Source organism: Nanorana parkeri, unplaced genomic scaffold (assembly GCF_000935625.1).
Source record: "Nanorana parkeri isolate BGI_ZX_2015 unplaced genomic scaffold, ASM93562v1 scaffold104, whole genome shotgun sequence".
Classification (NCBI taxonomy): domain Eukaryota; kingdom Metazoa; phylum Chordata; class Amphibia; order Anura; family Dicroglossidae; genus Nanorana; species Nanorana parkeri.
Genome location: NW_017306372.1, coordinates 692,342 through 708,952, shown reverse-complemented (window position 1 = coordinate 708,952; position 16,611 = coordinate 692,342). Strand labels below are relative to the sequence as shown.

Genomic DNA, 16,611 nt, shown 5'->3' with positions numbered 1-16,611 from the left:
ATCAAACAGATGTGTAATATTTATAAAGCTGATGCTTTTTCTATTCAGACTACAATATGAAATTTGTCACAAAGGCGTAGTTGAACTCTAAAATTTGCCAGTAGCTTTGAATCTGATGTGTGTGTGTGTGTTGGGGGATTGCTACTGAAAACAAAATACTTGTACAATAATTGGTAGTGTTCAGCATCACAGAAACAATATGTTAAGTAATTTATTATCTGCACACAGCACTGTAGATTACAGTATCCTCTGAATATTTCAGAGAACTCTGAAAAGCAGCTGCCAACAGCAGTAGTGGTATATAAACTTGGCTTCTATCACAAAGCTGGCAACTTTGTTACTGAGAACTACACAAGGGTTAATCAGTGGCCTGGTAACTAGAGAATGCATGAATGATAATGTGCAGACATGCTTTTCATAATTTATTCATGGAAAACAGTGGGTTTTGGTGTGCTTCTTTGAAAAATGTTCAAACTGGTAGAATATACGGGCACACTGTGAAAATTCTATGTCATTAACATTTAATCATAAATTGCTCTTTAATATAAAACATAAAATAAAGGTCTGTCACAAGCACTTATGTGCAGGAGTAGAAGATGGCATGAAAGCGTAAAGGAAGCAACCCACTACACTGACTATCAATGGTATCACTGAGCGTTGGTTAACCCATACACACCTGGTTGTCAGTGGTATCCCTGTGCATCAGGTAACCTGAAGACACCTGGTAATATACAACTGGTAGCCATTTATCCTGTACAGTGACTGTCAGTGGTAGCACTGGGCTTTGGGTGTCCTGTGCACACCTGGTATTCACCTATACTGTACAGTAACAGTCAGTGGTATCACTGTGCATCCGGCAAACCGTGCATACTTGGTAGCCACATATTTTGTACAATGACTGTCAGTAGTATTAATATTGGGAAATCAACACAGGCATGTTTGGTAGCTAGCCATCATCTAGTGTGATTGTCATTTATATTGCTGTGTATTTGGTTAACTTGTGCACAGTGACTGTGTTGTATGACTGTGTAGTGGTTAACTCATGTATGCCTGTTAGATACCCATCCTCTACAGTGATTTTCAGTTGAATAATTGTGCACTGGTAAACCTATACAAACCTGGCAGTAATTTATCATGTACAATTAATAGTGATGTTATCAATGAATGGTAGGCAACACAAACATATCTAATAGTTCCCTTTTCTGCACAGCAATTGCCAGTGACCTATTTGTATGGTGGGTAACCCATGTATACCAGTTAGACACCTTTCCTCTAAAGGGAATATTTGTATTGCATTGTGAGTTAGTTAACCCAATACAGTCGTTCCAGTAACCTAACCATTATAATGATTATCAGTAAGATCATTGTGTGGTTTTCCCATCTACCAGATCCACAACAGGGTTAGCTTCTAAAAATCCATTAAAAAAATAATTTAGCAAAGAAAAGGAAGAATAATTTAGCAAAGAAAAGGGTTGTGAAATTTACAGCAATTAGCAATACAAAAAAAAAATCACCAGCACAGAGTACCTAAATATAAATTGTTTTAAACATTTAGATTAAAACGAGAAATCTTGATTGTATACAATTGCAGATACATGTGAAGCCACATCGTCATGCCATGCACCTTTGTAAAGTATAGTCTATACATACACCCAAACTGGGATAAATTTAAAGCAATTAAAAACATGTAGAGCGAGCATCTTCCTTAACACTGCGGTGTCAAATCAGCGAGTCTAATTTATTGTGTGTTGGTGTATTTTAAGTAGGCTACCTCCAGGGTAAGCTTGTTCTCAGTTATTCATTGCCAAGTCTCAGTTTGGTTGCTACCATTGATCAGACTAGGACCACTGGTTACAGATGTGCCCTAATGTGGAGATGTGGCATTTATATGAATTAACAAATGTATTCAACCTAGACAGATGATCTTAATTTAAAGGTTAAAAACAAATTATAGCTCCCTATGCTGGCTAGCTGGACTAAGGGACTGTGTATATTTGCATTGATCAAGGTGGGTAACCCACAGTTACCTAAGCATTGCAGAGGCTGTCAACATAATTTTTGGGCAGGCTTTATATCTGTTTTCCGACCTACACACATCTGGTAATCTTTTATTCTGCGCAGTGCCCATCAAAGATATTTTTGTGCACTGGTGGACTAATGAACATCGCTGTCGTAGACACAAATGCCCAATAAACCCTCTCCTCCACTTTTAATTCCAGCTACAATTTGAGATACAATATTTAGGAGTAAACATGCCTAACTTCATAACCAGATCCGATATAAGTTTGCTAAACAAGTATATATCCATTTGGAACCACTAGTAAAGGGATGTACAGGGGTTCAAACGGTGCCACATCTTAGTATATGTAGATACAAGAAAACAACAAACAGACTTTTTAGGCACCATGACCAGTTCAATATTATATTAAAAATAATATTTTATTGTAGAAATCACATGATAGTGGTAAAAAACATCAATATGTTTGATCTTGCTTAAGACTATATGAGCTTAACTTGCAACCCCTCAATATATTAGGTAGTTGGACCTGAATATTCTTTTGAATATAATATTGAAGTGGTCATGGCGGTGCCTACAAAGTCTGCTGTTTGCTGGTATCCATTTGGAACCACTAATCAAACAGTTATTTGACATGAGTGGTCTACATATTAGTTTAGGGTAAGTCCACTCAGAATAGTTTTGATAGGACTGATTAAAAATCCCCAAATTTCTTTCCCAAGATATCACAGCTCTATGTGTAAATTAAGACTACTATGCTCAGGTGTATGCTAAGAAAAAGTGCTGTTACACTACTACTGGGTTCTACACAAGAGCATACAGAGAATTGAGTTTGTGCCATATGACACTACTGCTCAGCCTTAAGCCAAGCCAAGACAAGCTTGACATGTTGTAGGGGACAGAGGTAAGATCTGTTAAAAAGATACACATGCCAGACCTTGGGTAGATTTTATAAGAAAGGGATTGATAGAAGCAGTATAATAATAATTGCTTTACTTTTAGTATTTCTAATTCAGTAGCCCTTAGTGGATTTTCCATAAAATAAAGCTAACTAAAGACCAATGGAGCAATATACACTGCCCTACTCCATAGAAAAACAATTGCTTATGAAACTTCTTAGATTTTGCCTGCAGTACCAACTAGTAACTAAAACCATCACAAACAGGAGTGCACCCTTCATGGAGTGTAATTGATCATTTTAGTTCAGGCATTTGAGATGTGAGCAGCATAAAGACCACATACAAAGCACATGCTTTTTGACATCATTGTGTATGGCACCTAAGAACATTAATTTTCCAGTTGGTTTATAGTCCGATATTATTTCAAGCCAACATGGAAGGTTGTAGCCTTTTTTTTTTATCCGATTAACCGATTAATCGAACTTAATAATCGGCCAACTAATCGATTATGAAAATAATCGTTAGCTGCAGCCCTAGTTGAGTGCGGAAGGGGTAGAAATTACCCCTAAAATTGTTTTGTATAAATGCCCATATATACTGTACCTCCTTAGCTTTGTTGGCTATATAACGGAACAAAGACTCCACATATCAAAATAATCTGATCTCTCTTGCAAAGTTAAGCAGGACAAACTTAAAAACTCTGGCCACATGGATGCAAGCAGCATGGGAATGTACAAGATCATAAAAAGGAAGATATAATAAAAGCAAGCGTCCCTTTGCCTATCATATGATGAAAATCATTCCTTATAATCACAACATATCGTTAATATAGCATACATATTAATGTTGAGATGCGATTCAACTCTGTTATTCTGGATGTGCTCACAAATATGTCGCCCGGATTACTATTTAATATTGATGATCTGAAAGCTAATTAAAAATACATGATGTTGGACTAACATTGCTGGTGACATCTGCAGAGCTTTGAGCAAGAGGCCGTTCATTAGACACCTCCAGAGAATAACTTGGATGTGTTCAGAATCTGATCTGTCACCCACAATTTTAGTTGAGAATTTCCTCTTGTTTGCCTATTGACCAGAGGCAGAGCTGCTCTGTCTTTATTGGCTCAACAACTGTAAGCAAGGATTAGTTGAGCATTCTATAACAAAGATTATGTAGCTCTACTATTACTAAAAACTCAATTACGACTTCTCCATTAGGTATCTGTTACGTATTTATTTTCTTTGTTTTCTTTTTACTTTTGCTACATTGCTATTAAAGGTCTCACTATACACTGTATATAGGTATCATCATGAAGAATAAACATTGAAGTTTAAGCATGTGTTGCATCTTCAATAGCATATAAAAAAGCATATAAAATATGGGAATTAACAGATGAACAATTTAAACAAATGAGTCCGAGACCACTGAGGTTTGGGTGGAAGCAATCAGCAAATCACTGTCAAAATAGGATGACTTCTTCTGCCCGCCCTTCTGCTTTGAAGCCCAGTTTATCTTTTCCCAACTCAGCTATTTCTGCCTGGGTTTTGGATTTCCCATTGAAGTTGATGGGTCTTCTTTGTAAGATAAAGGCAACTGGAACTAAGGGCGATTTAAAAAAGGGTTCACTCAGCATTACTGCCACTAGATGGAGCAGAGGAATTTGTGTGCTTCTAGGCTCCATCTAGTGGCAGTAATGCCATGCTATGTACGCTGGGCAACCCTTTATAAACCAGCGCTAAAAGGGTAATGAATGACAAAAATATTGTTCTAACTGCAAAAGAAATGTAATCGACAACAACCATCATCATTGTCAACTAGGTGGTACTGGAAATGCAATTTGAATTTATCAGTGATGGTACCCTAGATAGCTTTTACCAACATCTATTACTCAATTGTTTTAGGTTTACTTCTTTTTGAAAACAGTGTTTACTTAAAAGTAAATAAAACAAAACAAAGGTTAAAAGATCACTTAAGCATTAAAACTACAATTGTACCTGAAGTTAATTGAGTTTTTGGATGCTTGAATATTGATAAACCTACCTGACCAATGATCAGTGGGACAACAACAGTCATGAACAGCTGGGAGAATATAGAGGTAAAGGGTACTGAAGATGATGATCCCAACTGTGAAAAGAAAGACATGTTTGAGGACTTTGTTACCATAAATACAAATCATCTGGTAAATGATTATGACATTCTGGGTGGATAAATTATAACCTGCACAAACAATACACTGGAACTGTCAATCCTTCAGATTTATCCTTACCAATCTCACTTTCTTCAGATTATTAATTCACTTTCTCTGCTTATGCCTAGCTGTTTGGCTTTAACCCTTTGCCCAGTATTTTTTTTCCTGGTTGGTGCATTAAAACCATTGTGCCCCCCAAAAATAATCATGTCATATTTTCGTTACTCACTCAGCGACACCATCACTTTTCAGTATGGTGGTTACCATAATAGCTTAGACTGCAGGTAGTATATGCAGCTATGTAAGAGGTGAGGCAGAAGATGTGAAGCAAGTGAGGTGCACGGAGAAAGGAAAACGTGTATCTGGGGTAGAGGTAAGCGGTGTGTGCTGGCTCTCAGCGTTGGACAGAGGTATAGAAGAGGCCAGACAGAGGTATAGGAGCCTGAAAGGCAATGTATACATGCTGTGTAGAGTTCTGTACTGTTTCCATTATGTTACCTGTGAAGCCTAATAGGGGGTTTACACAGCATACTCAATAAGTGCTTTAAAGGAGAACTATGGGGTTAGGGCTTTTCCCCATAGTTCTCCTAAGGGTAACGGGAGGACACAAACTAGCGTCCTCCCATCACCCTAAGCTCAGTATACCGCGAGCAACAGCTCGCGGTATATTGAGACGCCGCAATTGAAATGGATCCCGACAATTATGTCTGGATCCGCCCAGCTGCGTAAGTGACAGCTGGCTCTGCCTATCTAGAGGCAGAGCCAGCTGTACCCGCCCCTCCCCCATCCGTTCCGCCAGTCAGCGCTGGAGGATCGGAGCGGGGAGGAGGGAATCCAGTCCCTCCCCTGTCACGGCTCTGTGCTGTGACAGGATCAAGAAGTGAGCTTCATTGTCACAGGTCGACTAGAACTATGAGGATGAGTGAAAAGCACTCACCTCATAGTTCTCCTTAAAAAAAACAAAAAGGAGACCCTTGCAGCACTTTTCTCCTGAAAATACCAGTGTTGTGGAATTGTGTTGAAAGGGAAGGTAAAAATGCAATTTTCCACAAATTATAGTGGAATGTTCTTCTTTTTTTTGGGGGGGGGGGAGTTAAAGTTTTTTTTGTCCATTGCATACAATGCAGTTTCAATGCAATGCAAATTCAACCTTTTAACTTTTCGTTACTTCACCTTTCTTCTAATAGAAAACGTGCATTTAACTTTCATGGGCAACTTTTACCCCTTTTGCTGCCAAGCCCTATGGCGAATTTTTCACCTTTTTTTTTATTTTCAACTGCAGCTTTTAGAGTTTGTAAAAGACCCCCCAAATCATATATTTTCTAAAAGCACAGGCCTGGTAGAAAAAAAAGATGGTGAAATTTTGTAGGTCCTGTGATAATTGTGCAAATGTTTATCAAATCAATATTAAACCGATAAAAATATACATTAAGCTGATAAAAGCACACTAAAATCAGTATCGGTGCGCAAAAAAATATTCTTCTGACTAAATCTAAAAGAAAACTGTATTAAGTTAATAAATAACAAATATTTGTACATTTTAAATTTAGCCTTTTTACAAAATGGTGAAAACAATTAAGGAACGCAAAACTGTAAATAAGCAACTTATGTTAAAAATCGCATAAGTTGTTGATTAAGTGTGTTAATTGCAACACAGCGTATCACAACGCATGGCAATGTGTCACAAGCTTTGCCATGCGCTGCCACACAGCTGAAATAATGTTATCTTAATGTTATCCAAATTTTAATGTCAGCTGCTGATGACAGCTATTCTTTTAGGAGGGACCCTTCTGATTAGGGATTCACCGATACTAGTATCGGTGCAGATACCGAGTATTCGCTGCAAAGCCTAGCCCGATACCCGAACTTCCGGTATCAGCTGGGCAGCGAGTCACTACAGGCTGCCCGATTTCCTGATTGGTCGGGAAGCTGGCTCCATGCACCCTCGTCACACTTGGTGACGAGGGAGCTTGAAGACGGCTTCCAGGCCAATCAGGAAGCCGGGCAGCGTGTAATGACTCGCTGCCTGGCTTCTTGATTGGTCGGGGAACTGACCAATCAGGAAGCAGGACGGCGAGTCATTACCCATTCCCCTGCTTCTTGATTGGCCAGAAAGCCCGTTTCATGCTCCCTTGTCACACAGCGACGAGGAAGCATGGGGACGGCTTCCCTGCTAATCAGGAAGCTGGGTGGCAACCAACGTAATGCTTACCGACGTGGCCAGCTGCAAGCAGTTGTGTTCTGCCAAAAGCCTTAAGTTGGTGGCAGGGAAAGGGTTAAAGGCTAAGTGCACCTTAACTTATTTTTCTAACCACCCTAATAACGGCATACTTCTTCACTTCCAAACAATAGTGGCAAAAAATGAGACCTTGGAATGTCCATTTTAAAAAAAAAGGGGTAATTTTAGCGGTATTTGTTCCATCCTACCATTTATCTTTTTTTTCTTTATATAGTACAAAATAATTAACACAGTAGTATTAAATACAACCAAAAAGAAAGCTGTCTCCAAAAAAGATATAAAAATGTATTTGGGTACAGTGTTGCATGACCAAGTTATTGTCAGTGAAAGCATCACAACACTGAAAAATGGCCTGGACAGGAACCGGGTGTAACATGCAGGTTTTGAAATGGTTAAATTAAAAATTTATTAAAAAAGGGGTAAACAGTTAAACATATAAGTTTAAGTTAGACAGTTGATGAATGGCGGTTGCCAAAATAAAGCTTTACATAGACTTAGATATTTTGGGTTGTAACAGTTTAAAAGGCAGAAAACCATAACGATTACTCTACTGATTACGACCTAAATGCATTTGAAATACATATTTTGCATTCCCATACTTTTATTGTAGGCAAACAAACTTTATTATTGTTGAGGCATGGAAGGTTTTGAAGAGTTTACTAGGCTCTGGTCTCGCAAAGGGTGAGAACCACTAGAGGAGATTACAGGTAAGAGACAGTATTTAACCCACTTTGCATTGGTTCCTTTCCCCGCAAAAGGTACTATTGAGGTGCATTTGGAATGGAAGAACACAGCCTTTTCTTATCAAATACTACATTTTGCATTGTGTTTGAGCAGCCACTAGCAATCGTTACTACTAATAAGTGCCTGTTCATGAAAGGGTTCATGTAGCCTAAATGGTTTTAGGGCTGTAGGTAATTCACAGCACACTGGTATTCATTACTGATCAATCAAACAATAGGTTAGTGGGACATGTATTATTTGGTCGAGGGAGCCAGAGGAAGAGCAGGGCAAGGCGAGAAGAGGCAGAACAGCAAGTGGAAGCTTGGGGTGGACAGAAATGGCATTAAACCAGAATCCTTGCATAGTTCAAAATTATTATTTTTTTGGCACTTCTGTGGTATGGACAAGACTACATATTTGTTACATGTCATTCCAGCATCTGCCATTAGACAAAAAAACAAGGAACCTTCCATCTTTTTAGTCTATCATTATTATTGCTCCCTGGCTCTAGATCAGGGGCACCCACAATTTTTCGTCTGGAGATCTACTTCTCAAATGACGAGCTCAGTGAGATCTACCAACGAAAAAACACCTGCATTCAGGGGCGGGAGGGGGCGTGGCGGTGCATTGAAGTCAATGGCACCGCAGCCACGCCCCCGCAGTGCGATCGCCCACACCCGGAACACAGGCACATTAATGCTAATTAGTGCACATTAGTGACTGCGTTCCAGTCCAGTGACATCTGCAAAAATGCTGCAAGCACTTGTGTGGGTGATGCCGGATGCAGACGTTGCACACGGAGAGAGGTATCCCGTCCCTTCACATGTGCGGCGTGTGACACATTCAGCCGGCAGCCGCACAAGCACGGCGGGAAGACAGGACACAGATCAGTGAGCTGATCGCGATCTACCAGTGTTCGCTTTGCAATCGACTGGTAGATCGCGATCGACCTAATGGGCACCCCTGCTCTAGATAGATCCCCAAAGTGCTCTAAATATTGTCATAGCCCCCCTCTCCCTCCCCCTGAGTTTATGTACCCTAGATTGGCCCACTAGTGGGTCCAACTGTATCCTCCTACATATGGTACCTAAGATCCACGCGTTACTTTACTTTAGTATGTTCTGTTATTTATGTATTTATTTTTTAATTTTTCGTATTGACTGTCTGTAAAATGTGATTTGCTGATTTTACTTTTCTTGTGCTGTTTTTTTGTTGTTATGTGTCTATAAAAAAACAATAAAAACTTTACCTGTGAAAAAAAAAAATATTGTCATAGGTTTTTTATAATTTAGATATACATGTTACTGTAGTGTGCTTTATGTAAATCAATGTGTGTTATGCTTTATATATAAAACTTACATCATCATGTCCTGAAGAAGTCTTTGATTGATATGAAACATGTTGGAGGCCAATTATACTCTGGTGATTAGATTTCCATTTATTTCTGCGGTATAACGATGGATTTATATATGGATAACAAGCCATGTCTGACCCTATAGCCCTCAGGGGCAGGGCCCTCCTTACCATCTTGTCTTGAATGGTATTGTAATTGTAATGTCTCCCTTATATTGCAAAGCGCTGAGCAAACTGTTGGCGCTATATAAATCCGGCATAATAATAATAATAATAATAATGTATGCATGTCTGTAACAGGACATTGATTGCATGTTACTGGATCACTATATTGGTGTTCAGACAATACACGCCCTGGACCTGTTAATGTGAAGAAATTGGGGAGCTGTCTGAATAACAAGTAAACAGGTTGCAACATCCTTGGTGTGTGAATGCTGAGCAAGCATGGTCGGTCTATATGTAGAGAAAGTCCATTAGAGGATAAATTCATGTGATTGTGCATCCATCTGGTCAGGATTTCATGAAGGACACTGGACTATATGAAAGGGTATGATTATATTTAATGCCTGAAATATTCATGTCCCGAAGGATAAAGCACAGTAATCCCCAGGTTGGTGAAAGTGATGGAAATGTAACAATCCTTTTTGCTAAAAGGACAAAGTATTATTGGATCTGCTTTCACATTGGACTATATCTGATAACTAAAGAAAAGGAGACATGCTTTCTCTAATGGATACAAATATGCTATGGATTTAGATACTTGTATTACATGAGATTGTTACATATTGACTGATGTTTACTAAACTTGAGTGGATTAAATTAATTCTGTGGATAAACGGAATACAAAATTGAAGAAATTAAATCTTCTATATTCTTAGTCACAACACCAACTATGTAACATCCGGTCACAAGGGGATTTACGGCACTTGATTTAGTGAGTTATACCCAGGTATTGAATAGTAACAGCTCCTGCATATGAGCATTATGTTATGCTGTATGATAATGTAATAAGGGGACTCATAAATAGACCAGTGTATTTAGCTTTTCTGCTATTGCACAATATGGGTGTGTTGGTGGTAGAGTTTAGCACTGTATGTTTAAGCAGTTTTTTTGTAGGATTTATAATAAATATTTGATAATATATTTATATTAATACATTGTTTACATTCTGGAAGACAGCGGGGTGCGTTTGTGTCCTCCCCAATATATTTTTGTTTTTGTGAAAGCCTAGGGCAGCAAGGATTAAACCAACTTGTGGGGAGTCTGTTTGCATTGAATTAAAGATAATTTAGGGTTATGGACTGCTGTAGTCTATCTTTTGTTTAGGCTAAAGGCAAAAAACTTATCTAACCCTTTCCCATTCTATCCAAAGCAAGTGTAATAGTGTTTTAATTTAATTTTAAAATTAGTATTAAACTGATATTTGAGTGTTTTATGAAAAAATATAGTGTACGTTTAGTGAGCACATAGTGGGAAAGAGACAGAACACCTGACAGATTTCAAATTGTGGAGATTTACAGATAAACTAGCAGTTACAGAGAGGGGGATTTATCAAAACTGGAGCAGATAAAATCTGGAGCAGTTGTGCATGGCAACCAATCAGTTTCTCTCTTTCATGTTCAAATCTTAACTGAACAAACTGAAGAGAGAAGCTGATTGGTTGCCATGGGTAACTGCTCCAGATTCTGTCTGCTCCAGTTTTGATCATTTCCCCCTCAGTATATTATGCACTACAGCAACTATACCTAAAGTGCACTGTTTGCAGTTTACCATGCATTGAGTATGTAATAATTAAAAATTGCTGCCCATCATTTAGAAGATCCTTTCACAGGAATATCTAGAAAGGATTTGTATGACTGTGGCTCAGTGTTTTGGGCAATGCCCTCTTCCTATTCCCACTTTCTTGCCTGATAGGTCCATCCTTCAGTTACCCTTCAGTCTAAACCTCCCTGGCCTGGCGCCCGACACTTGTGATATGCCTCAATAGCGGTCACTGCCTGTATCTGTTCTTCTGTGTACTGACCCTTCCTTGTATTTTGACCACATCTCTGCCTGCTGCCCTGACTTACCCCTCCCTGCATGCTACTAGAGCTGCAACAATTATTCCATTACGTCGATTAAAATCGACAATGGAAATCGTTGTCAACGTTTTCCAACATCGATTTGTCGGCTATCAATTAGAAAGCCTGTTCGCGGCTCCATACACGAGCTACTTACGCCACGTCCACACGCCCGCTGCCACCGCAGCGACTTACAAGGGTTCAGAAACAGGTAAGGGGGACCTGTTTTCATGTTTCCTGTTTTAAAAAAAAAAAAAAGCGGCACACAGCAGCTATAGATGAACAACAAATCCCAGCAATAATACATTAAACATCCTGTGTAATGTATTATTGCTAAGATTTGTTGTTCCTCTATAGCTGCTGGTGTTCTGCAGTGTGCAGCTGTATTATACAATGCAGAATACCATGCAGAATACAATAAAATGCAGAATACCAATGTATAATACAGCGGCACACTGCAGAACACCAGCAGCTATAGAGGTACACCAAATCCCAGCAATAGTACATTATAGTATACAGGACTATTGCTGGCATTTGTTGTATTCCTCTAAAGCTGCTGGTATTCTGGCAATGCAGAATACCATGCAGAATACAATAAAATGCAGAATACCAATGTATAATACAGCGGCACACTGGAGAACACCAGCAGCTATAGAGGTACACCAAATCCCAGCAATAATACATTATATACAACGCAATGCCAAATACCAGCAGTTACAGAGGACTACAAATCCCAGCAATAGTACATTATAGTATACAGGACTATTGCTGGCATTTGTTGTATTGCTTTATTGCTGCTGGTATTCTGGCAATGCAGAATACCACCAGCTATAGAGGACTACAAATCCCAGCAATAATAAATTATACAGAGCAATGCAGAATAACGCCAGCTACAGAGAACCACAAATCCCAGCAATAGTACACTACAGTGTACTATTGCTGCGATTTGTTGTATTCCTCTAAAGCTGCTGGTATTCTGCATTGCTGTATAATGTACTATATTGCACACTACACTTTTTTTTTTACTTCCACCGCTCCAAGCTTGCTCCCGTGATGGACTACAATCTCAATACAAACTAGTAGTCCATCACTGGAGCATTTTTTTTTAAAATCCGATTAATCGAACCTAATAAATCGGCCAACTAATCGATTTTGAAAATAATCGTTAGCTGCAGCCCTACATCTCGGACCATCTCTGTTGCCTGGAATGACTCTTTGCCTGTTTACTGAGCACGTCTCTGTCTGCTGCCTGGATTGACCCTTTGCCGGTTTAGCGACCAGGGCTCTGCCTGCGGCCTTGACCGACCTTTCTGCATGTCTATCGAATTATGTTCCTGCAAAGGTACTAGTCCCAGCCACACTCTGCGGACACCTGTATCCATCAGTACCACAGGTACTCTTTGTTCTGCCTTTGCTCAACCTCCTGTGATACCTGGCCAAAGAACATAGCATTGCATAATAATTGCCGAGACCAACCGAGTACCAGTAAGCCCGCTTGCCGTGGGCTGCTATAGATAAAGCTACACTAACCAGCTATATTCCCTGACCACTTGTACAGGAGCAAACAGTACAGTGCCTTAATCTCGCCTTGCACATACACAGCTATGGGCCTATAAACACCAGGCATCCTCACATAGCAGAAACGGCACTGCTTTTTTCAGGAGGAATTTCTGGCAAAAGGCATAAAGCCGTAAAAAAGTCAAAGAACAATAAACAAAATTTCCCTATAACATAAATTTTTACATTTTGAGCTCAGTTCCACTTGAAGTACTAATAACTACAGCCTTCTGACAACTGTCATTGTTAATCATACACTGCACCTTAAGTTCACAGTAGTGAATTTCCAAGTGAAAGATTATAATCAAAGTCTTGATATGTCTCCAGATCAATTATTGTATTAAGATCCCTATTCTAAAATCTCAGCTGTTAACTTCTTTTTAAATTCTGCAGATTTGAGATACATTGGGTATATTCAAAGAGTACTACACGAATGTAGATATATTGCCTATAACAAATGTAAAAACAGCTTTTACCCTGTCATCGTGATGTGTACTCAGTTTCACACTTTTAGGTTAACTTGTGTCTAAACATGCATCTTAGTATAATAAATAATGCATATGGAACCAAAGCTGTTAAACTATGAGGAGGACTATGGCTTAATCAAGCAAAATGAGACATCTTACAATTATTCATCCTCGAGAGGCTTGGTTGCATAACAACAAAGGTCAATTAAGACTAATAAAATAATTTCACATTAGCACAATAATATTAAAGACGTAAGTACAACACAAAATTTATTTTAATAATTAACCTACCCATTGGCTTAAATACATATTATGGTTTGCAAATTTAATTGAATAAAGGTTTGTTTGGAGGCTTTGCTTTGTAAAGGATACAATAAATAAAATCAATGAAAACCTATCACAAGCTGTTAATGCCAACTTAACACAGTCTGGGATTTTTCCCATCAACTGTGCCTACTATCATTAACAAATTTCAACTGTGCCTACTATCATTAACACATTTCAACTGTGCCTACTGTCAATAACAAATGTTGCTATGCCTTACAGAATTTTGAAAATATTTCCCCCCCACAAAATAATTCTATTTACATTTAACAAAAACGGTAGTTTAATCTGCAAATGTTTACAGTAACCTAGTAAAAGCATTGTTCTTTAAAAAAGGACTATGGCCCAACTTTTTTTTGCCATGGTCCTCTTTAGGGTCACAGGAGGATATATACTAATGTCCTCCTTGACTCAAAACTCAGCATATAGCGAGCTCTAATTATGGGGAGGAGTGTATTTCACTCTCTCCAGAATTCTCCTTTAAGGTTTAAATGTTATCAGTTACCATATTTCTATCCTAAGAGCTTCCTTTTAAATAAAATGAAACCCTTGCATTGTATTCCTTACAATGCAAATCCCAGTGCCCCCATTTTCTGCATGGCTTTTTTTATTACTTGCTATTTGTATAAAATCACAACTCCCAGACTGATTATTTCATACAGAATTTTAAGTCATGCAGGGCAAAAGAATAGGTTTCCTTTAAAGCACACCTCCCCAGCAGTATATACTTATCTTTCTTTTGCTCCCATACTGATGCTGTGAGCGAAAGAAAATACTCTGGCTGGAGCCGTAGCTTATATAGGGCTATGGACTCCCTGCTTGACTGAGCTGAATGACCTAGTACTACAAATACTCCTCCATACCTGCCTGGAAGCTCCAAGTATTTTTTGGCTTCTGATTACACAACAGAATTGCTTTAAAAAGTATCTGTAGGAAAAACATTTTTCCTTTTTAGGTGTGGAAGGGTTAGAACTTCTGTCAAGTTTTTAATGAGGTTTGTGTCACCATCTGGGAGATCCACCCTTTTATTGTACTGATGAACATAGTCAACAAGAAAACAAAATTAGGGGAAATCTGAGCTTTTATGGTAGTACCTAGAACAAGAGGGAAGGGAAAATCATCTAATGGTGACACCTGTTCTAGTGACAAATGTCTAAGGGGGAATTCCTCTCACTTCCTGTTGTGTCTCTGGGACAGGAAGTGCAAAAAAACCCTACAAAAGGCAAACAAATGGCATAGTTACCCGGCCGGGGTTTTAACCTTTCCCTACTCTATCCAAAACTAAAAAAGTACTTTGAGTATAACCTTTTTAAGAATGCATTTTAAGTATGATCTGGGCCACAAGTTTCTCCTCTTATCTAATGACTTTGCTGGCAAGTTGCAAACCTTTATGAGAGGTTTGGTTTTAAAAGTATGTTTTTTAAAATTTAAAGTATACCCTGCTGGTGGCATTATTCTGATCAGACTATGAAAAGTTTCGGGAGCTCTTTAAAAATCTATGAGGCTCATGTTTGTTGTCAGTGTTCTTGCTGTATTCTAAAACTAAACTAGAAATGTACACCATTGATTTTAAATGAACAAAAAAAAAAGCAGGGATGCACTGACAGCGATATCGGTTCAGATACTGAGCAGTTGGGTGAGTACGAGTACTCGCCCAAATGCTTCGATACTTCCCGATATGGAAATTCCGGGCAGAGGAGGGATCCCTCTGACCGGCAGTGCCGCAAGGGATCATGGAGCTGGCTTATTGGCCAATCAGGAAGTCGCGTGGTGGGTCATGACCCGTCTCCCAGCTTGGCTAGGAAGTCGGCTTCACGCTGCCTAGTAACACTGTGAGGCAGCCTGGCTTACTGACCAATCAGGAAGCTGAGCAGAAGGTCATGATTGGTCAGGAAGCCAGGCTGCCTTGCAGTGTCGAGAGGGAGCGTGGAGCTGGTGTGCTTTCGATAGAACACCGGCTTCCCAGGCAATCAGGCTACCTTGGGATGCCGGTATCGGTATAGGTACTTGATGCCAAAAAAACAAAAAAAACGGTATTGGTGGCATCCCTAAAATAAAGGAGCAAATTGTAAATGCAACAATAATTTTTCCATGCAATAACTTAATAATCTATTTACAGCTTTGCATGACTCCGCAACAATGATAAAAGTAGAACCTTATACACACTTATAAACTATAAAAACCCAATTTTGTCTTGCAAGCACTTTGGTGTCTGGTTTTTCCCATGTATGGGAGTTCCTTCACTGATTCCAATATCACAAAGGTTTTAATTACAAGGACCAAAGCTTGCACCCGTCCCCCTAGTAAAAAGGACAAAGTTTGATTTTCGAGGCACCTGCCAATCCCATAACCCACGATACACAATATACTTGGAGAAAGAAAAAGGATACTCACAAACAGAAGTAGCAGCAAAGGAGTCACTACAATACCCTGGAAATATAATATGAAAATGTTAATCATTATCAATTTCATAAAAATATGTTAACCATCACACAAATATAATTACGAAGGAGGCATGTGTATCCTAGATTACATATTTAACTTGAAGTGACCCTGTACTTGCCCCCTGCACACTTCCTCCCCCTGCCAATACCTTCCCTGGACTTGCTTGCTTCCCCATTCACCCACTGGAGCTAATTGAAATACCCATTTTTTGGGTATGGGACAGCATCTGATTGTCAGCGCTTTCAGTGCTGAGTAGTCAATTGTTAGGAGCGGCAGTTGTCACCGAGTAGGGGTGACTTTGTGTGTGTGTGTGTGTGGGGGGGGGGGGGGGGGGGG

General features: G+C 39.2%; 1 protein-coding gene across 2 annotated transcripts in view; it reads right to left on the bottom strand.

Annotated features, from left to right (window-relative positions):
- Window positions 1–16,611, bottom strand: part of SLC10A7 (solute carrier family 10 member 7) — a 160,264-nt gene that overhangs the window by 28,948 nt on the left and 114,705 nt on the right. The window contains exons 6-7 of one of the 2 annotated variants that reach the window (XM_018552974.1): window positions 16,225–16,260; window positions 4,960–5,043 (exon numbers count right to left, since the gene is read on the bottom strand). In XM_018552974.1, the coding sequence (XP_018408476.1) occupies window positions 4,960–5,043; window positions 16,225–16,260 (120 nt within the window). The remainder of the gene's footprint in view (window positions 1–4,959; window positions 5,044–16,224; window positions 16,261–16,611) is intronic. The other variant, XM_018552975.1, reaches the window with a different exon arrangement.